A 22,873-nucleotide genomic window follows, 5' to 3' on the forward strand; every position below is an offset into this window, starting at 1 on the left:
TGCGGCGCTCATCTCCCTTTATTGGCCGAGGGAGCCGGCGTAAAGCTTCCGGGTCACGTGGCCAGCATGACTAAGCCGTTTCTGGTGAAGCAGAGAAGCGCATAGAAACGCCGTTTACCTTCCCGCTGGAGCGGTACCTATTTATCTACTTGCACTTTGACGTGCTTTTGAACTGCTAGGTTGGCAGGAGCAGGGACCAAGCAACGGAAGCTCACCCCATTGCGGGGATTCGAACCGCCAACCTTCTGATCGGCAAGCCCTAGGCTCTGTGGTTTAATAAACGACTAAACAACAACAACAAAACTGCTGCGGAGCGGAACAACTTTATCCTTGATTGCATCTAATTATCGGGTGCTCCACAAAGGTCCTCCTCACCCCCCCCCCCGTTTGAAATTATATTTACAAAGAAAAGTGAGGTGCCAGCAACTGAAGTAACTATATAATTGATGGGCTGAAGCACGACAATCCGGCTCGTGTTTTTCCTCGGAGGCAACTCCCACGGCGAGCCTTTACCACGTCCCCTTTAAGAGCCGCTTCATCACGTCCCCTTTAACGGCCGCTGCCGTTGTCATTCAGGGCCCGCGTGCCCGACGGCTGGCCGTTACCCCATTGGTCCGTTACCTTCTCTTGCCGGCCGATTCCAGCCACGCTGCATCTTATGAGTCCGCCAAACGGAGAAAAAAATAAGTCCAGATGTCCCGCCTACTACGGAATCCTTACGCGGGATTGGAGGGCGAAGGAGGACTGACAAGCGGCGGAAGGATCTTGGGGGCGGTGATGTGCCGCTGCCCACAACTACCTTAAACGCCGTTACCGGCAGCTCGGCTGCTCAGAGAGGTCGAGACTCTCCGAGGTGACTGACGTTTGATAGCCGGGCAGGTAAGGCTGGTGAGCTGGGTAGGGCGGGGCGGCTTATCCATCACCCGCTGCACGTAGCTCCTGCAGAGGCGTGAGGAAGAGCCCTGCTTCTCTAACTTCTCCCCAGCGCCTCACTTCCTTCTCTGCTCCCCTTTTATTCACCTACGACATATTCTCCATCTTTAGAGCCACCTCACTCAAGGCAATTTAACGTGGTTTTTTTTAAAATAAAAAAACCTAAAGCCGTATAATATATACTTCCCCCTTCCCAAAAAAACAAAAACCTTATTGGGCTTGTGAGCGTATGGGGAGCATTCTCCTCACACCTTCCGAGGGCGCGGGGCTGAGGGCGGTTAGGTAACGGCCTGGCACGCGGCCTAACTGTCCGGAGAAAACCCCAGGAAATGAAGGGGAGCTCCTGAGGCACCGAGGTTTGCGAAGCACAAAAGTGCCCCCCCTTCCGTCTCCATAGAAACGCGGAGGGGGGGAGGGGAGAGAAGAGAGGGCCAGGAAGCACGCACGCGGGGGGGGGGGGGAGTGCTGCGCACGCGGGAGCGCACTTTTCGAGGTGCCCATCATGGCTTCCTCCATCTCCATCTTCACGCTCTTCCTACCCCCTTTGATTTACTTCCTCGTTCTTTTTCCACGCTCTCTCTTTCTCTCCCCCTCCTCCCTGAAAGCCGCCTCTGCGCATCCTTGAGCAATTCCCGCCCCCGCCCCCCCCCCCGCGCCAGCCGCCTCCCTCTCTGCTGGTGGAAGCGGGAGGTATCGAGTTTCACCGCATGCCAATTGTGGCCTGGCTATCATATTGCCAAGGGCCTGGTTTCATGAGCGTTATCGGGTCGCACCGATAAGGCAATCAGAGCTTACGGTTTCTTTGCTTTCCTCCCGGATCTAACCCCAGTACCACGCAGGTTTATGCCGCTAAATCACAGTGGGTTGTAACCTAAGTTGTATGCAGAAAAAGTCCGTTGAAATCAATGGACCCGAGTTACCCATGTTCAACCCTTGAGAAGGACCAACACCCCATGGTGCTTACTCATTAAAAAAAAAAGCACGCGTAGCATTTGCAGTCTTATTCTGACCTTCTCGGGTAAGGATGCTTTTCTCTAGTTGCCTAAGGTGGTATTTTAACTCCCGCATGCCTTAGAGTGAGTGCAGAGAAGGCAAGACTTCCTTGGGAGCACAGTCTACCATGAGGCGTTTCTCTAGGGTGACCTTGGCCATTGCAGCAGCAGCTCTGTGCAGGCCAAACATTTCACGCTCGCGGGAGTAGGAACAAATACTAAGAGATTCCATCAGTGTGGTTGCCTGCACCTATTGTTGCTTTTGTGACAATATTGGGGTGGTTTTTGGAAGAGGCATAACTAAGGAACCATAGCGTATCAGTTTTTTTTTTTTTATCTGGAAGCAAGTTTCACCTTCATACTGGTTTGGTGGGGAATGAATAATTGCAGCTTGTGATCAATATTTCTCAGAATAACAGTAAATAGTACTGAATGAAAACAATTGTTCAATAGGCACAGAAGTTGTAGAGAAACCGTTTCACATAGGTAAGGTTGTCTGAACCATAACAGGTTAGGAAGCTGTCCAGTAGTCACAGTACTGCTACCACACCAGAAATAGGTTCTTTATGGTATTCTATATGATATCCTGTACAGGGGTCCACAAACTGGCTACTATAACAGCAGGTATTCATTTGTTTAGTAGCCATGCTTCAGGCAGAGGTTTGGTGGTGCTTCGAAGCAGTATCTCCAAATCTTGATGTGAAATGAGATTGCTTCCCATTTTTCTGAGACATGAAAATTTAGAAGGGGAGGAGTCATTACTAACTGCTCAACCCATGGGCTTTTTTACAGATGTGATGTAATTTCCATTTACTGGAAGAAGGAAATGACTGAGCGATTAGCACAGTTAATGGAAATTTAAGTAACCAGCTTAAGTTGTTTCTTCTTATGTCAATTCTGCCTGCCTGCTGGAAATACTTTTGGATAAAACAGCTAGGGGGACAACCATTTATTTCAGTTTAACATGTTCTCTCTGTATCATAAAGTAGTACAAACCTGTGTTTAACCTGTAGCAGCTTTCCCTTGACATTTGTTGCCATCATGTACAAACATGTCCACAAGCAGATGGTTCAGAGGGGAGAAGCTTTGGCATGCAAAATAGGGTGCCGTAGCCCTTTTATTTGGCTATAATTTATTTGAAATCTCTGTAGCTGAGTCATCTTACATTGCCAAGGCCAGTTGGAACACATGCAGTTGGTGCAAATCTTTTCAACCAGGAAATGACTTAAACTGGAAATGCTCATATATGGAATCAGCTTAGCTTTTCAGGGAACAGAATTAATGACAGTAGCTTTATATATGTTTATAATTGTTTTATTCAAATATGTCTATAGATGTTTAATCAGACATATTAAGAACTCAGCTTTTCCATGATGCTGTTGGCTTGCTGCAGTATTCTGTGACTTCTAGCACGTAGGATTTGAATGAGACTGTAGTAACAGCCTATCACCACTACTGTCTCTGTGCGCAAGAAAGCTTCAGGCAAATGATGCCGCCAATGAAGGCCCAACCAATGTGTCTAAATTTAGCTGAGGGCTTACACTTTTGACTGGGAATAAATTCATTCATTTCACATGGTCAGCAAAGTAGTCTTTCCTTTCTGAAAATGAAGGATTATTAAAGCAGCACATCCTAGTGAAGTGGTAGTTTAAAAATTATGTTGGAAGTTGATAGAGATTAGATAAAGGCATATTTTAAAGACATATTTTAGTGAATAGTGCATGTGTTCTTAAAATAGTGATGATCCACCTTTTTGCAAAAAGAATAGCATGGGGCTAAAATGGTTTAAACCACTTGCCCTGGGATATCCCAGTCTTATCTGTTCTCACTAACAGCTCACAATATACTTAGGTTTAAAGCTTATCGCATAAATAAGCCTTTCTTTGTTTGTGAGGTTATATTAGATTATATTGCCCTGCCTGCTTGTTCATCTGTTCTGTTTTGTGTTGAGGGCCCATGTGATCCTCTATTTAAAATTGATCTGCACTAAATTGAAATCCATCACCTTAAGAGTTGTAGACTACAGATAACCTGGTTGGATCAGAGTATTTAAAATAATACTTGGGGTAACTTGAAGTGTGCGTTTGGTGTTTTGGCATTGATACATTTCCAAAAAACTATTGGAATATGCTAATGCAGTCAGGCTACTGTCTTGTACAGATTACAGGGAAGCATTTATATACTGCTTATTCCACTAAGTTTTTGGTAGATAAAATGTGATAAGAATTTAAGAATTAGATTCTCTAAATTAGGTGATAGATGTGGTGGGGGGATCACCTCAGTCTGCAATAGTGAAGAGTGTTTAAAAGCCCTATTATGAGTTGGGGTGACATATAACTCTGGAGTGGCATATAATTTTTTGAGGTCTAGGCAAATTCCAATACGTAGCTGTCAAATTTCTTGGATACATTGATTTGATTATCCTGTTCACTTTAAAACAATAGTCTCCTTCTACTTGGCAAGAAAAGAAAATGTGGATTCAGGAGATTACTGTTAAAGTCTTTATTGTTTTTATAACGTTACCTTATGTCTAATTGTAACATACATTGTAATTGATAGGCAGCATGTTACATTCCTTGTACAAATGACTGCTTTAATATCTGGATTTAGTAAACATACTGTACTAGGACCACCTTCCTAATTTTCAGAGGGATGCTTGTTCTACCCCCAAATATTATATAATGGTTTTGTAGTTAGGCCAGCATAATATGTTTACTAATGTATGGGAAGGTGCAAACTTTTATATTTCTTTATTGAAAAATTAAAAGTGTAAAATTAAAAGGGCACAAGGTAAAATAAGATGTGAAAAGAAAAAAATATGTAAAAAACAACTCATTAGTTTTGTGTCATGTATTGAAAAAGTGGAGCAGTACCAAATGTGGCAGTAAATGGAGAGTAAGAGTCCCAAGTTTCTTAATACTGTTTCCCATTGCAGTGTTGTGCCAAAGTTTTTTGAAGCCTACAAAGAGATGTCATTGGAGTAGGGGGTGGCTTCCCCAGAAACAAGATGATAGTTTCTGGATGATAGTTTACCCCATAAGAAAAATGCTAAGCTAGACTAATTTAGTAAAGAGTTGGGGCAAGCTTAAGCTGAAAGAGTGCCATTTTAATAATACTTAAATAGATATTTGCAAAAGGTTGTATAAATATGAACCTGGTTGCATAAGAATCTTCCTGTGCTGGGAAGACATTGGTCTGCATCACTGCAGCAGCTATTTCCTGTCTCTCCCCCCCCCCCCCCCCCCAGCATACTTCTGTTAATTTGAAAGTGAGTCAGCATCTTCACTGAGGCTAGAGCTTGTATTTCCTCTGAGAATTGGCTTATTCAAAGGGAAGGTGAGGGATGAGAAGGGAGAATGATGCTTGCAATAAGCTGAATCTGAATCGGATGAGTTAAAGCTCTGACTACGAGGGAAGCTGCACGTACAGAGGTCCTAACCAGAAAGGGTGGAGCTAATGCACATAGCCTAAAGCTGCTGGGAATAACTGTACAGCAAAAAGGGGAAAAGGTTTTACTCTTCGAGAGTAATTAGTATAAATCAGAAGTGCTTGCATTGTAGCTTGTTGAGCACAATATTGAGAACACATTGCTAGTGACAACCATTTGTTCCAGGGATAGCATGTGAAGCCAACATCTTGTATAGTCAGAACACATTGAGTTCAGTGGTAGGTCTTTTTTCCTGGATGCCTGTCTTATTTTTTTTTAGCTAGCTAGCTATACACAGAAGTTAAATGTGTGTAAGTTGCAAGTTACTTATATAGGCTGGCTGCCAAAGTGCAGTATTAAGTGTAAGACTATTTAGTTCAGGTTTACTGGGTTAGTTTTAAACTTCTATTTAGATTAATCCATTATATGTTTGGCAGTTCCTAAACATTAGTTAAATAAGTGTATGCAATATTGTGGCTCTTTTATGATAATACGGAGCAGCAAACACTCAAGTTGCTCCCTCCTTGGTTGAGCACGCATTAATGTAATGCTGTGCATATGTGCGGTTTATATACACTCAAAACTGCATAGAAGTAAGTTGATTTGCTGGCTGCGACAGACCTCAGCCTGTTCAGTCTGTCTCTTTGCCAGTCTGAGCATGGGCTGAAATCTTTCCCTTTGAGTTAATCAATTTGCAATGAAGGGCTTCAAGCTATCATGTCGGAATCTCTTCTGCATGGCTACATCCCAGGAATGTATTAAATGGGAAACATGTTCAGTTGATTGCTGCAAGGTCAGGCAGATGTATTTCCTTTATTTCTTCTTTTAGATACCAAATCTCAGCAGCCATGTCGAAACAACACGATGCTTTCATCCAGACCCAGCAGTTGCATGCTGCCATGGCCGACACATTCCTGGAACACTTGTGCCGTCTGGACATTGACTCTCCCCCAATCACTGCAAGAAACACTGGCATTATCTGCACAATTGGTAAGTGGAGTTCAATCACAAATTTAACATAAAATTTGAACACTATTTGCTCTGCCATCTTACGGTTTTTACTAGCCTACTCTACACATCGGCTAAGTCAATTGCCTACCTGAGTAAAGTTTTGAAAGAAGCTTTCAGATAAATATTGAAATACAGTGGAACCTCAGGTTGCAAATGTGATCCGTGCGGGAAGCACGTTCTCAACCTGCATCACCATGTCTACGCACACGCGGGTTGAGATTTGGCGCTTCTGCGCATGCACAAAGCGTGATTTAGTGTGTCTGTGTGAGCGCCGAAACCCGGAAGTAACCCGTTCTGGTACTTCCGGGTGCAGTGCGCAACCCGAAATTGCATAACCTGCAGTGTCTGTAACCCGAGGTACCACTGTACAAATAGATCTTCATATTAGTTGTTTTTATTATATTTTGTACATAATCTCAAGATATGTATGGAAGGCAAGTAACAACAACCACAATAACTGCTGCTATAAAAACGAGCATATTTTCCGATAGATAATTTATGTGTATTTCTTCTAGCAGTATTAGTGAGAAGTGAAAAAGTAATGAATGTAGCTAGCAAACTAGAAGATGGGAGTTAGTCAGGTACTTGGCTGTGTTTGAACAGCCTCACCTTTGCCCCCTGCACAAGATTAAGGAAGTAAAACCCTGTATGCTGTGGACAACTTACTTATTACATTTATATCCCACTCTTCCTCCCAAAGGAGCCAAGGGGAGCAAAGAACAAATAATAAACATTTTATGGCTGTTATGAATATTTTAATAGTTGAGAGGCTTTCTCAATAAACTTGTTCATTTTGGCTTATGTGCCCATCTTCATGTTATACCAGCTAGAAGGCTAAACATAAGTTTTTTTAATGTTTTTAAGACTTAAATGTGCATTTCTCGCTTATTATGTTTAATAATAGCTTAAACAGTTATTTTGCAGACAAGAAGACAAAGGCATAGAGTAGTAGAATAGTCGTCTTAAGTAGCTCTGGACAGTTATCTGGACTTTAATACTCTGTTAGCAATGATTTCAGTGGATCTGCTCTAAGTATGACTTAGTTGAATACCGCCCGTAGACTTGTAACTATTAACTGGCATATGCTAAAGAAACTTCATTTTCAAATCTCTAGGCCCGGCTTCTCGGTCAGTGGAAACGCTAAAAGAAATGATTAAATCTGGAATGAATGTTGCTCGTCTCAACTTCTCTCATGGAACCCATGAGGTAAGAGCAGATTTGAGGGCAAATATTGCACTCACTTGAGAAAGAACTGTTCTCATTAGATCAATCCTATGTTTTACCTTGGGGCTAAAGACTTGAGGCCTCATTTATCCAGTCTGCTGTTAAAAAACACACACACTTTAAACCAAACATTCCAACAAATATGGATGCTAAGAGGTTTGTATATCTAAAAGTGCTACTGAGTCCTTGTTAAAAGGCTGGTAAAATACATTTTCTTGTTAGTCTTCCACTTTCAGATAAATGTGGTAGTCCAAACCTTAAATGAACAGTTAAAACTGCATGTAGCTGGAAAGCAAAATGATGAAATGAGTTAACCAAATAATTTCTCCAAGAAGATCATGGCCAGCTTGAATACGGAACTGTGTCCATGCAGCCACTGTGCAGACTTTGGAGACAGAGCAAATGTCAGAGGCTGTGGATCTCAAAAAAAGATGCCTGTTACAAGTACAGCATGTCCATTTCAGTATTCACTGAAAGTTCACCTGTTAAAGGTCACTCCTCTGTTACCAGATACTGCTGATGCATGCCTGACTTCCAAACAAGATCTTGAAACATGTTCACCCTTGTAGCCACAAACATCTCCTGTTAGGAGTGGTTAAATGAAACTGCTATGCTCTGGTTCATAGGGTCTGCTCAGGTACAGTGTCATTTGAAGCTGCTGCTCCTTTATTAAGGTTATAGCAGTACCTATATTAAGAAAATTTAACCAGCATTACTTTTTAGTATATGTTCTAGTTATTTCCCTTCAAAATTATGAGATCTGCAGGGAGCCAGTTAGATATGACTGAAATGGAGCTGCCAGTCGGTTAAGATACAGCACGTCTGCAAGGCTTGCAAAGTAAGATTTGGGAATAAAATTATGTTGATAGGATTTTGGCACTTTAAAAGCAGAGTGCTTAAGGTCACAAGACTTGCAAGTAACTTGTAGTAGAAGGCAACCCCCCTTCTATAAATAAAACAGCCTTCTCACTATCGCTACAGGATGGGAGGCTCTCAGGCTCCCATTCCCGACTGCAACTTTCCTTAAAGGCCACCTAAATGCCTTTGGGCTGGCTGCTGTTAACTCTTTGAAAGGTCAAGCTGCAATCTGGGCAGCAGCTTGCAAAGTTATGTTAGCTAAGAAAGTGTTTTGGCCTCTTCTATTGGTCTTCTCTTTAAAAGGCATCATGCTGAATGTGCATAAAATACATCAACACTCCTAGACTGTTTTATTATTTTAGAAACTACTGTATGTGATGAATTATAAGTGATCATTTTTACGCGTGCACACACTACTGCAGTATGTGCACATAAGTCTTATTGGTGGTGGTATTATTAAATTTCTATACCAGTCTTCATTTTAAAATAAAATGGGTATGCTTTTAACAGGCAGTGGAAGCTCACCACAGTAGATGTGTGCCATATCTTAAGTGGGAGAACCATTTCACAAAGTGGGCCCCTTTGGAGAAGGCTGCCTTGCACCTCAAAATTCTGCAAGACTGACCCAATAGGTTCGCTTCTCAAGTTCTTTGGGAATGAGCAGGTCTATACGGGAGAAGGTGTTCTTTCAGATTGCCTGGTCTTAAGTAGTTTAGGGTTTTATGAATTAATGACAAAACCTTAGACTTTTGCTTGCTAGTAGGGTGATGGTCAGTGCAATCTCTAGTGCAGGTGTTATATTTGCATGGCAGGATGCTTCATTTGATAATCTAGCTGCTGCAGTTTGTATCACACAGCTTCCATACCAGCCTTGAAGGCAGCCCCACCCTGGAGTGTATTGCAATAGTCCAGTCTCCAGGTTATCAGTGCATGTGTCCCTGTAACTAGGCTATCCTGTTCCAGCAACAGTTGTGGTTGCCACATGACCTAAAGCTGCAAAAAAGTACTGCTAACCACTGAGGCCACTTAGATCTCCAATAACAAAAGTGGAGGAAGGAGTTCCCTCATCTGAGTACCTATTAACAGAAATAAGGCTGGCTATCATCAGCATATTGATGGTACCATGCTCCAAATCCCCTAATCCTGCTCCCACTTGCTTTATATAGATATTAAAGAATGTTGGGGACAAGATGGTTCACTGTGGCAGCCCACAGGACTACTGTCCGGGAGTCAGAAACAATCACCAAATGCTCTCTGACACCAGCCCTTCAGCTAACACAGTGCCTCCCAAGCAATGGAGACTGTTGTGGAGGATGCCATGGTTGATGGTATCAAAAGCTGCTGTGAGAAGCAAGCAAGAGTAGCAGATCTCACTCCCTTTCATGAAAGGCACCCATCTGGCAACAGAGTGAGATTTAGTCCCCAAACCTGATCTGAACTCAGAGTGTAATGGGTCTAAATAATCAGCATCCTCCAAGACCATATGGAGCTGAACTGCAACTAGTCTCTTGAACTCTTTGCTTCCAAAGAGCTACTTGGCAGTAGTAGCTGAAAACTTGGTTCAGGAGCAAACACACTACTGTCTTCTTACTAAAGTTTCACCTGGGATCCTAATGTCCCACTGTTAATGCAATTACAGTACTTAATTTCTGAACCTGTGTTAATGCTGATTAGTTAAACTGCTGTTCTGTATGGTGATCAAAGGAGCTAGTTAGTTTTTTCCTGCAGAAACTTAATATTTGGCATGGCATGGTACCTTGCTGCTTTCTTCTTTTAATAGCTGTAAAAGTAAAAGTTTACATAACCTTGATTGCAAACTTTGCCTGTCTTCTATTGTGTTTGATCAAGATAAGCAAACAGTTTTCATAGGCTAATCTGTGAAGTGAAACCTATCTGTTAGTGAGGATTCAGCTAATCTGACTTTGACTAGAGGTGAAGGCTCTTTTCAGCAGAGCTCTGTGGAACTGATAATTCTGGTGCTAGAAGATGAGAGCTTGGTTACCACCTAACTTCAATCAATCAGTCAGATCTTTATTACAGTCATAGACCAGCATACACCTAACTTCATTTGCAGCTGGCTGTATCTGTCTGATACATTGCTATCATTGAGCAATGGATGAAACAGAGTTTGTAACTCGCAACTTGCATTTTAACTTGAGAGCATTCAGCTTTAAGCACTTAGCAACTTAAGGGTAAAAAATGGAAAGGGGGAGAGACTTTGTCAGTCCCACCTGCCTTTAAATCCAATGTGTTTTGACTATACAGTTTTGGTTTATGCACTATCCCTGGAATGTAACACTTGTAAAAGTTGAGAATCTCCTATATTGTGTTAAGTTTTCAAAATAAAATGTGGAAGTCTTAGGCCATATTTGCCTGTGCTATAAACTGTTCTTCATCATATTTGACAAGATGGCAGTAAAAGTTATAGGATGTATTAATAATGAATATATATAATTGTACAGCTTCTAGACAGAGCCCAGGCAAAACAAATTGTAGTGTCCATTGCATCTAGTTAGCCAGACCTAAGGCAGCCAGCTCTGTGTCAAGGTAAGTGATTATTTCTGTTCTGTAACCCTTGTATCTTCTGTATTAGTACCACGCAGGAACAATCAAGAATGTTCGAGAAGCTACTGAGAGCTTTGCTTCTGATCCTATTTCGTACAGACCTGTTGCTGTTGCACTGGATACTAAGGGACCTGAAATTCGCACTGGACTCATCAAGGGGGTAAGTGTGTCACACTGTTTTGTTCTTTGTCTTATTACTCATTGTAACAGGTAAGATCACTCCCTTCCAATAAACATCAGTAATAGCCTCCCAGATGACAATGCTGCAGTTTCTTATAGTATTGTGCAGTCTGCTGCTCCATGCAAGGATCTGTAGTCAGGGGTACCAGTCAAACACTGGTAGTCAAAGGAGAATAGAACAGTTCATTTCTGAACCATCTAAAACCATAACACAACTGTATTTAGAACACAAAGTTGTTCATTCTAAATCAGGACAGGATGTAGTCTTCCCCACAAATCCAACAAGAGTCATCTGCCAGAGGGCATTCAATCTACCTAAGTCTTGGTGGAAGAAGGGAAACTTCTTCGTTTTCTGCCCTTTAGCTTCATGTTTCCGCTTCCAGATGTACAATACCTGGTTTCAGTACTTGTTCTGAGATTATCGTTGAAAATTGAGGGAATTATAGGGTTATCCTAGTAAGTTTAGTCTTTCTGCTGCACTTGTTGCATTTAGACTGTGGCAGCAGTCAGGATGGCTTAATTCTGAAGGAAGGGGATATCCTCTGGCAATGCCAGTAACAGTTGTTTGTCCTTCCAGAGTGGTACAGCAGAAGTGGAGCTCAAAAAAGGTGCAACTTTGAAAATGACCCTGGACAATGCCTTTATGGAGAAATGCGATGAGAACACACTTTGGGTGGACTACAAAAATCTCACCAAAGTTGTTGATGTTGGCAGCAAGATCTACGTGGATGATGGACTCATTTCCCTGAAAGTTAAGGAGAAAGGTGTGTTTGGAAGGCATTCCTGTTATTGTGGGCATACCTTAAATAGGAATACATATTTATGTGGTGATGCTACTTGCTATAACAGTGTGGTATTTAGAAACTGCATAAACGTAATTGCTTTCAGCATATTAGAAACTGATACGAAGAAACCAGGTGTCTGCATCGTGAGAGATTAGGAAAGAACTTGGGGGTAATTATTGTGGACACAAGAGGGTAATTATTGTGGAAATGAGCTTATTTTGAGTTATAATGCTGATTCTTGGAACTCTGTGCAGGTGCTGATTTTGTCATCACTGAAGTTGAAAACGGTGGGCTGCTAGGCAGCAAGAAAGGTGTAAATCTGCCAGGTGCTGCAGTAGACCTTCCTGCTGTTTCTGAGAAGGACATCCAGGATCTAAAATTTGGTGTGGAGCAGGATGTAGACATGGTGTTTGCTTCCTTCATCCGAAAGGCAGCCGATGTTCATGCTGTCAGGAAGGTGCTGGGAGAAAAGGGAAAGAATATCAAGATCATTAGCAAGATAGAAAACCATGAGGGTGTACGTAGGTAAGTTGGTTATTAAATTTGTAACAACCCATTTGACATGTGACTTTTCTTGGAGCAGATATGTTTCTTGAAAAGTGAGCTGCATGCCCGGTTGCACCTCCTAAAATGGGTCAGTAGCTCTGTACTTGCTGTTGAATGTTGACAGTACACTGTGAAGGATGCATATTGTGATTCAGTGCTTAGAAGCATCCTCCTTGTGTGCTCAAATACAAGGTGGCAGATAATTCTTCGGAAGTCGGCTTGTCAGTGACTTCTTTCTCTTGATATCTGGGACAATGTGTGGTTTTGGTGTGCTACAGTATTCTGAAAACTCCATATAAGGTAGATAAGCAATTCTGACTATGACCCCTTGCACCCGCATTCAGTATCTCACAAGAAATAATTTTGTCTTTTGTGCATTTCAGGTTTGATGAGATCATGGAAGCTAGTGATGGCATCATGGTAGCCCGTGGTGATCTTGGTATTGAGATTCCTGCTGAAAAAGTCTTCCTTGCCCAGAAAATGATGATTGGTCGATGCAACAGGGCTGGCAAGCCAATCATCTGTGCTACTCAGGTACTCGAAGAAAAGTTGGCTCTGAAGGCCTGTCCTTCCTACACATATGGGCTATGTGAAACCTGAATTATTTTATGCTATTAAATGATACCTTCTGTCGCAATCAGTAAACATGGAAAATGTTAGTCTAAAATGCTGAGGTCGATTCCACATCTCTGATTGGATCCAACACTGTTTGAAGAAAGCTTCTTGAAAATCTTAATCAGAATTCTTACGGGTACTGCAACAGTCTAGTTGTAAAAATGGTTTAAAAATGGAGGCTATAGTAATTGGAGTAGTTACAAGTACTAAATAAATTACATAGTTCACCCTTGTTTTCCCCTGCTGGTTTTGAACAAGTTAGTTGAAAAAAACTTAAATGCGTGGTTTAGGAAACATAACACATCATTTTGACAAGTCTTTGAGCAAGCAAAATCGAGATTTGATAGGTTTGCATTTTTGTTACAGCACATTCTGTGATTAAACATCATAGAAATTGTTCTTTTATAGAGTGTATATGAATACTACGAACTAATGTGAGTTTGGATACCGAGATAATTGCAAGCAAGAAAGCATGTTCCTGTGGTGCTTTCATTGGAAGCAAGTCTCAAGGAGTTTGTTCTTCATTGTGCAAATAAGATTGCAGTTACCGTATTTTTCGCCCTATAGGACGCACTTTTCCCCCTCCAAAAATGAAGGGGAAATGTGTGTGCGTCCTATGGGGCGAATGCAGGCTCTCGCTGAAGCCTGGAGAGCGAGAGGGGTCGGTGCGTACCGACCCCTCTCGCTCTCCAGGCTTCAGGAAGCTATCCGCAAGCCTTGGGAGCCCGGCGGGAAGTCACGCCGGTCTCCCAAGGCTTGCAGAGAGCTGCTTGCATCCCGAAGCCCGGGGCGCGCTGAGAAGCGCGCTCCGGGCTTCGGGCAGCTCTCCGCAAGCCATGGGAGCCCGGCGTGACTTCCCGCCGGGCTCCCACGGCTTGCGGATAGCAGCCTGTTTTGGGGTCGGGGGAAGCTCAGGCTTCCCCTGCCCCAGCCCCGCGCCTGGGGGGGAAATATATTTTTTTTCTTTATTCCCCCCCCCCCAAAAAAAAACCCTAGGTGCGCCCTATGGGGCGAAAAATACAGTACTTTTAGTTTCTTAACATGTCTTTAATCTCTGGATTTTATAATGTTGGCATGTTTACCAAGGATTCTGCCTTGATGAACAGTACAGAAACAAAGCATTTCAAGTTTTATGTAAATAAGATGATTATCTTGCAGTGAAACCTATTAACTTCACCTTGTCTCATTAGATGTTGGAGAGCATGATTAAGAAACCACGGCCAACACGTGCAGAAGGGAGTGATGTAGCTAACGCTGTCCTGGATGGAGCTGACTGTATCATGCTTTCTGGAGAGACTGCCAAAGGAGACTACCCTCTGGAGGCTGTCCGCATGCAGCATCTTGTAAGTGATAACCATTCAATGTTAAAAGACAGTACCTGTATACCTAGAAATATTAGCACAGCTTATGCCCTGTTACCCAATTTCCCATCTGCTCAAATACCATCCAGGTCTGGTGGCTAGCTTAATGTGTTATATATGATGTGGCTGTTTTCTCACTATAGCTTGCTATATGCCATAGGTCCCTCAGGCTGCCATAGACTTCTTTAATGGCAGTGAAACACAAAGTGCTTTCTTGCACTGGCTGCAAGTATAAAACTTTTTATGCAAAGGCAAGTGGAACAAATTCTGAACTGTAGTGATTAGTTTTGACAGCCTTAAGTGTCTGAAATTGTCCAACTTAGTGTATATTATATTTTGAGACAACTTCAGATACTGTATCTGGGATTCCAATTATTGAATTGTATTGTTTTGATGAATTTGTTGTTTGATTTATTTATATGCTGCTGTGTTAGATATTATAGTGATTGCAATGCTTGTTTTTTTAATGCTACTGTGATTGTTGTGAGCTGCTTTGAGTTCAACATTTGTTGTTGGAAAAGCAGAATACAAATATTAAATCAAAGCCGAGACAAATCAGGAGTGGGCCTGGAGTATGTTCTCCATTTCACTCCTCATAGGTAAGAGAACTTGTGAATTGGGGACCAGTCTATATTTTAAGTTCTGTAAGTGGCATGGGGGAAAGAGTGTGAGCCCAAGGCCCACTCCCAATCTCATCCTGGAGGGAAAAGAACATCTGATTCACACTCTGTAATTCACCTTTGGGGTTGGCACAATTGTTTTATGCACAACGGTTGTGCCCTTGGAACAGTGTTTATTTTTTTTAAAGTGCATGACTGACACTTTTTACATGTTTAAACTGCCAGAAAACTCTCTGCTCTGCTTTTGGAATTCTCCAGTTTCTCATTGACAACATGGCACTTCGTGCCAGAATTAAAGTACTGATTGTGTTGACGGTCTGCTGTGAATTACAGCCTTGATAACCTACTAGTTTGAGAGCTGCAGTTCAGGTTAGCTAGCTTACTCCGAACAACTCTCACATAATAGTATGCTAACTACCTCTTTGCTTGGTCTCATCCTTATGTAACCTGGTCCATACTGTCAAGCAGTTGAGGGAACCAGTTCCTGTGAGCTGGTGGCAGATAAGCATGGTTGTGTTGTAATGCAGCCTGATTTCTAGCCATTTTGAACTCCCTTTCATTGAAAGGGTTGACTTTACTGGCCTTTGGTATCTTGCCATTGTACTCATACCTTGCTATTTGCTTGAAGCATGACTGTCTGAAAAAATGGGGTTTCGTCAGTGCTGTTTAACAGCTACAAAAATTACGTATTAAAGTGTCTTCAAAATGCCTAGATAAACCTTCCTGTGGAGTTCAAATGTTCTTTAATTTTCATAATGGAGCTCACCACCATATTAGTGCATGCAGGATCCCTGGCTGACTGTAGTTCTTGATGCATTCTTCTGAAGTAGCTAAGAAAAAAGCTAAGAAAAAACCTGGAAGTTGAACCTGGAACATTGAAAAGATCAGAAGTTAAGTTCAAGACCCTGTCCCTGCTACTTGAAAAACTAATACATGCAATTAATAGATGCAAAGAATGCCTTACTTTTAGGAGCACATGCATATAATTCTACAACTTAACCCTCTCCCAATTATAAGCTAGATTTTAAACCTCATTTGAGAAATGTACAACAAGGTTGTAAGAGTGTTCCATGCAAGATTCAGCCAGTACACGCTGAAATGGATTTACTGTTGGGTCGTTCTTGGTCTTCTCAAAGCAGTTTTGCCTTTTTATGTTACCCTAATGACATTCTTAAGTATTCTGGGGGATTTTAAATCAAAGTTTAGTGCAAACAAAATTCTTCCTTGATTCCCATTATGTTAGACATATAAATGTTGACATAGATGCCCTTCTGGAAATAAGAGGAGGGGGAAGAAAGATCAGTCAGCTTTGTGTTGTGCAAAGCATCTAACATAACATAACTGCTAACCCAGAATCTTGTTCAAGACGTGTTGCTCCTTGTTTTTAGTGCTTGGTATGTGTCTGAGATATAGTTCTTACAGATGGGGTTGTAAACCTGTTCCTGGACTATACCTAGAACAATTTTCACCAACATGCCAGTTTTCTACGTGGGATGAATTTTTCTTCCGTATGGAGGAGCATTCAATCATGTGAGCCTCCATCTGCTGAAGACCTGGGTTTACCATTTCTTCTATGAAAACCAGGGCTTACTGTTGTGCCACACTGCATAAGATCCTAAGTAACATGCTGCAGCTATGCAACACTGAGTATTCTGTTGATTCTGGTCATCTAAATAATAATGGGTTCTCTGGCTTTGTACTTTCTTTCACGTTCACCTACTGCTCTTCTATAAAATATGCCTAATACTGCCTAAAGGGAGTTGAATGGGAATAAACTGCACTTCTTGCACAGGTGGTCCTAGGAAAGTATCCTTAATATGCCATGCTCTTAACTCCATCTGATCTTATCTAGACTGTCTAGATGCAATAATTCTTGCATAGACCTGTCTGCATGCTTTAAAAATGCTATGCAAGTCTCTGGCTGGTAAGGACACATGTAGCACCCTCTATTGAAATATGATGGCGTAAACCAGTATATGCTGGTAGAAAGCACATCGAATTCAGTGGTATTCCTGAGTAAGTGTACATAAGATTGTACGCTCAGTTTTCAATCCCAAGAAGAAAGTTCCATCTGAACCCACTGTGGAGCATATAAGCCAATAACCTGGACATAAGCAATTATCCTACATGTTGCCTGCCAGCTAACACTATTACTCGATTATACATGAGACTTGTATTGCCAAATGTGAGAGATTTTATTTCTAATTAAAGGGTAGGGTGGTGCAGTAAAAGAATGAAGCTGTCTGGAGTCAAACCATAGAAGTGCCTTAATAGAGGCATTAGCTACCAAAATCTGAGGATTATAAACTTTGACCCAGTTAATTGATGTAGTGATTCTGCTTCTATAATCTTAACGGTGCTCAGACCTGCAGAAGCAGAACTTTGAAGTCATGGTCTTAACAGTCGGGGGCTTCTGTCTGCTTTCTCTGCTTGACAGAATAAAGAAACATGTTTAAATTATGAGGCAGGATGCTTAAGTGCTTTTTCCTGATGACCACTAATCTGTGGTTATCTTACATTAGGCCTGTATCATGTCCAAATTATGGCTCTAGTGATTATTTTAACTTTGAAAACCAGGTAGTTGCACCACCCTGCCTTTAATCTTGCATGACAAACAAGCAATTAACTCTCCTTGCAGATTAACTTTTATCATATCACTCTGGTGAATTTCTTTCCTTTCTATGTTGCTCCTCTTTTCTTCCCTCCCTCTTACTCTGGCCTACAGATTGCTCGCGAGGCTGAGGCTGCAATCTATCACCGCCAGCTGTTTGAAGAACTTTTCCGCCTCACTGCTAACAACAGGGACCCTCTTGATGCCATGGCTGTAGGCGCTGTGGAGGCCTCTTTTAAGTGCTTAGCTCCAGCTGTGATAGTTTTGACAGAGTCTGGCAGGTAGGGTTCAGAGTTAGGTACACATCTAGGATTTGTAAGGTAACTCATAATTCATTCTACAGTGGCTAGAGGTTTTAAAAGCAAGCAGCTGCTTCAAACCTATACTTGATAAAACCTGTTCCTCATACGGCATTCTTCCAAAACCAAACCATCAGTCTGCCTTCATCTTTCTATCAAAGCAGGACTTGAGGTAGGTAGAAGCAGAGCAAGAGTGACTGGCAGTTGCGCATGGATGAGTGTAACAATTTTGGCAGAATGGAGTGGGGGCGACATGGCAGATGTTGTCTTCAGAAGGGAAACGTGTGTGCCCAGTGGGTGCAGTCCAAATAGCATGTGCTAATTTTGCTTTTGTTGATGGTGCGCAAACAGTATTCTTGGCTGAAGTTCCCCATCAATCGCATTACTAGATGCTCATTTGGGTTTGCTGCTATAAGCACTCTGCCAAGTCCAGACCCCACCTTCACTCATGCCGCTAGTGATGACAGATGTGAATGTTGTCTTCCGAACGCGTGTTGCTCTTATAGATTGCTCGCGAAGCAGAGGCAGCCATCTTTCACAGGCAATTGTTTGAAGAGCTCCGACGGCTGGCCCCGCTGAATCGGGATCCCACTGAAGCTGCCGCTGTTGGCGCTGTTGAAGCTTCCTTCAAGTGTTGCAGTGGGGCCATTATCGTACTCACCAAGTCTGGAAGGTAGGAGGTGGAAGGTTCTGGCAGAAGTCGCATGGACTTCACGTGTTTAAGTAACACACAACATGAACATCTGTCTCAATCAAATACTGTATTTTTCATTGTCTGTGTGGAGGAGTGTCTGTTACATTGCTACTTACTTGGATTTACCCGGACCTGAGTAGTTAATTGCGCATTAAACTTTTTTATATTGTCTTTCCAAAGGAAGTCTCAAGATAACTTAAAGCAATTAATTTAAAATAACTTTAAAAGCAACACCCAGATTCACTCCACCGCGAGAGCAGTTAATACTAAAACAAGATTGTAAAAACAAGAACAAAATCAAAGTGCAAACCTCAAATTATATGTAAAACCAACCAACCTGTAAGTTGTGGGCTTACTGTACTAGAATCTCTCTGGCACAAAGGAAAAAAGGGTGGGAAAATATATGTATGCCCCACTAATGTGGGGTTGGCACTAATTCTATATTTTTGACACATCTTGAATCGGTTGTCTTGTCAACGTGCAGATAAAAGGCTTTGTGCAATACTAAGTAGCTTCTGTTTTGCCTTTAAATACAGTGGTGCCCTGCAAGACGAAAAACTCGCTAGACGAAAGGGTTTTGCGGTTTTTGAGCTGCTTCGCAAGATGAATTTCCCTATGGGCTTGCTTCGCAAGACGAAAACGTCTTGCGTTTTTTGCAAGTTTGTTTTTCCTTTTTCTTAACACCGTTAATACAGTTGCGACTATGAGGAGCAACTCATAGAACGCGGTGTGGTAGCCTTTTTTGAGGTTTTTGGTGATTTTTGAAGCTTTTCCAAAACTTTTCCGACACCGTGCTTCGCAAGACAAAAAACTCGCTAGACGAAAAAACTCGCGGAACGAATTAATTTCGTCTTGCGAGGCACCACTGTATAAGGTTCCTCAGTGCCTGGCTGCCTGAATGTTTTGTAACTGAACCAGAACCAGCAAACTGAACCATGAGACTTTCACTTGAGTTCAGTTTTGTTTATCAATATACTGGAATTATATTGAAAATGTACGTGGCCATTTATCAGACCAGTAATATCTACATTAATTGAAGCTAGGATCAGTGCAGAGTTCTCATGCCAAATTATGTAAGGAGTAGCAACTGCACAGAAACACCAGGTTGCTCAAGGAAGACATTTAGTTCTCGTAATTATAGGGTGTGAAGAGGGAAACAAAGTGCACACTGTGATAGGTCATTGTAGATGGCACTGCAGTGATATTTCTGCACAGATTCTCCTTGAAATTGGGTGGAGGTTTTAAGCTATGGTGCAGACATGCTCTGAGCTGTACCCTTAATATTATTACTTGTTTGTAAAGGGTTCTTCCGAGCCTCATGCCTGACCTTTCTGAAGAAATCTGAACTTGAAACAAAATCCAGAGCTAAATTAGACTTCCCTTCTAACAGTACTGCTTAGGTCTCCTTGAGCAACTTAAAGGTTTCCAGTACTGTAAGTTTGCATTTGTGAATATCAAATAGTTTGTAAAGCAACAAACTGAAAAAGGTCTAAGACAGTTTTTCTGTTTAGATTTATTAGTCATGGTGCAGCAATGGGAATATGGGGCCTGCTGAAACCATAATGTACACATCTTAAATCTTGGGATACAACCTTTTGGTAGCTTTCTAAAGAAAAGTAAAAGCAATAGTACTTACTCCATTTCTGAGTAGTGTGGTTTAGTTACATTTCTTCCCTATTTCAAGCATTTACTACATGGTCCCTGTTATGTTCAAAATGATGATCCCTTAGCACACTGAGCTCTTAGAAGAACTGAGAAAATTTACAAAGTATCTTCACTGCTGCTTTTGTCACTCAGGAGGGAGCAAACAGCACAATTTTTTTGCTAAAATGTCTGGAGAATTGAATGAGCTTCCTGTTTGCTACTCACTTAACGAGTTTGTTTACTGTGCTGAAAATGCAAAGGCATCCTTCCTTTTATTATAACGGCATTTGTCAGGAGGCTACATTTGTCAGGAGGCTACAGTGCTAGATTATACTTGTTAAATATTGTCTGGGGGTATTTCCATATATCCAGAATTTGAGTATAATACCATATAATCTGGAGACTAGTGCGATGTAGACATCAAAAGTTAGTATATTAAGTCTCTGCTTGGAAGCTGCCTTGACTCCTTTGTACCCTGGATTCATTGTACACACTGAAATAGCATATCCCAGTGACCTTGTTGAGATGACAGTTGAACCTGCCACATGTTCTCCTTTGTAGATCTGCTCACCTGGTGTCAAGGTACCGCCCACGTGCTCCCATCATTGCTGTGACCCGTAATGCTCAGGCCGCACGCCAGGCCCATCTGTACCGTGGTATTTTCCCCGTGCTGTGCAAAGAGCCAACCCATGATGCCTGGGCTGAGGATGTTGACCTCAGAGTTAATGTGGGCATGAAAGTTGGTAAGTTAGTAAATGTTGGTATCCTTCGCTCTCTCTGGAAGCTTTAAAAAATCATACAGTAATTTTATCTGGCAGCTGGAAATATCCCAGAGTTTTGAACCAATATTTGACAGTTTGGTGTATTAGAACAATCTTACATGAGATTTTAGGGACGCGGGTGGCACTGTGGGTTAAACCACAGAGCCTAGGACTTGCCGATCAGAAGGTCGGCGGTTTGAATCCCCGCGACGGGGTGAGCTCCCGTTGCTCGGTCCCAGCTCCTGCCAACCTAGCAGTTTGAAAGCACACCAAAGTGCAAGTAGATAAATAGGTACCGCTCCGGTGGGAAGCTAAACGGCGTTTCCATTTGCTGCTCTGGTTCGCCAGAAGCGGCTTAGTCATGCTGGCCACATGACCTGGAAGCTGTTTGCGGACAAACGCCGGCTCCCTCGGCCTATAGAGCGAGATGAGCGCGCAGCCCCAGTCGTCCACGACTGGACCTAATGGTCAGGGGTCCCTTTACCTTTACCTTTACATGAGATTTTAGGCTACAGTTGAAGCTATTATAACTTTAACTAGTTTCAGAATAACTTGGTCATTTTGGGTTGTTAGGTGTTACCAAAACCATTGCTATGCAGTTCTATAATTTATATGTTTTAAGACCCATTTTCTCACTGCTTTCTTTTTCTTTCCAGGTAAAGCTCGTGGATTCTTCAAGACTGGTGATCTAGTCATAGTACTTACTGGATGGCGTCCTGGTTCCGGCTATACCAACACCATGCGTGTTGTGCCAGTTCCATAAAATCAGACCCAGCAATCTCAACCCTCCTTTTGTCTCACCACCTTCCCCTTGCATTAGATCAGCAAATTGCTTGCAATATTGTCTTTGCCTGTAGAGTGGATAGAGGCTGCCAAAAACCACCAAGTGCAGTAATTGGGGGAAGAGAGACTAAGTCTAGAAATACTTGAAATAGTTCTCTGATAATTAGAACCCCTCCCCAAAGTCTCCTGCCTTATTTGTTGGGAACCAGCGTAAAATTGTCTAGTGTGGCAACTTGGGCTGCCCAGTGTTTCTTCTTCAGCTCTCTGGAGTCCAAAGAAACAGGAGGGCCTTCATCCAACTAGTAAGGCATTTTATGCAGTGGCAATACCTGCCAAGTCCCTTTTCTGTAGTTCTGTACTGTCAGGTCTCCACGCAAACACTCCGGATTAGGATCTACATAGACCGACATAGCTCTCCTTTCTGTAACATCTCTAGTCTTGCTGTGTCCCTGTGGGTATACAGGGGTTTTTGGTACACTGTAACCAGAACTCTACAACACAATCACTTGGATATCTTAACTGTACACTCCAATAGGTAGTGGCAGAAAACATCACATGCTTGTCCCTTGAAGTTCCAGAAAACCTGGTTTTAAAAATTGATTGCTGTATCTTATTGCCAGCACAGCTAGAGAATAGCAATGGAAATGAGTGTCTGCAGGGTTCTTTTGCTCCCAGAGTCTACTCAGGTACAGATTGCTTCAGGTTTGATATAAAAACTAAAAATGGCATATTTTGTGTATGGAACTTTAAAGGGCTGAGCAGTGCAGTAAAAAATTCACCTGATGCACTCCCCACATCTCAAGCTGCTTGTGCGCCTGTTGCAGTGTTGTGTTTTTGTGTTCAAGTTGAGTCGTGTTTCCTGAGCACTAACTATCCTCTATAAATCAGGATGATTTACCTACTGTAACAGGTGTATCAGGTTGTAGAGTACAACTTTGTACATCAATAAAGCAGAGCTCACATA

General features: G+C 42.1%; 1 protein-coding gene across 2 annotated transcripts; it reads left to right on the forward strand.

Moving 5' to 3' along the window:
* Positions 1-727: 727 nt before the first annotated feature.
* On the forward strand, positions 728-22,873 carry PKM (pyruvate kinase M1/2). 2 transcript variants are annotated; one of them, XM_080980417.1, is made up of 11 exons: positions 728-879; positions 6,182-6,342; positions 7,478-7,569; positions 11,039-11,170; positions 11,768-11,954; positions 12,230-12,500; positions 12,905-13,055; positions 14,327-14,479; positions 18,534-18,700; positions 20,927-21,108; positions 21,783-22,873. In XM_080980417.1, the coding sequence occupies exons 2-11, from the start codon at positions 6,201-6,203 to the stop codon at positions 21,887-21,889; spliced, it is 1,584 nt and encodes a 527-aa protein (XP_080836543.1). In that variant the 5' UTR covers positions 728-879; positions 6,182-6,200; the 3' UTR covers positions 21,890-22,873. The 2 variants fall into 2 exon arrangements, with proteins under 2 accessions (XP_080836543.1, XP_080836542.1); XM_080980416.1 differs by lacking the exon at positions 18,534-18,700 and adding an exon at positions 17,843-18,009 and having other exon boundaries at positions 729-879.

The sequence above is a fragment of the Podarcis pityusensis genome (genome assembly GCF_964106645.2).
Source record: "Podarcis pityusensis genome assembly, chromosome: 14".
Lineage (NCBI taxonomy): Eukaryota > Metazoa > Chordata > Lepidosauria > Squamata > Lacertidae > Podarcis > Podarcis pityusensis.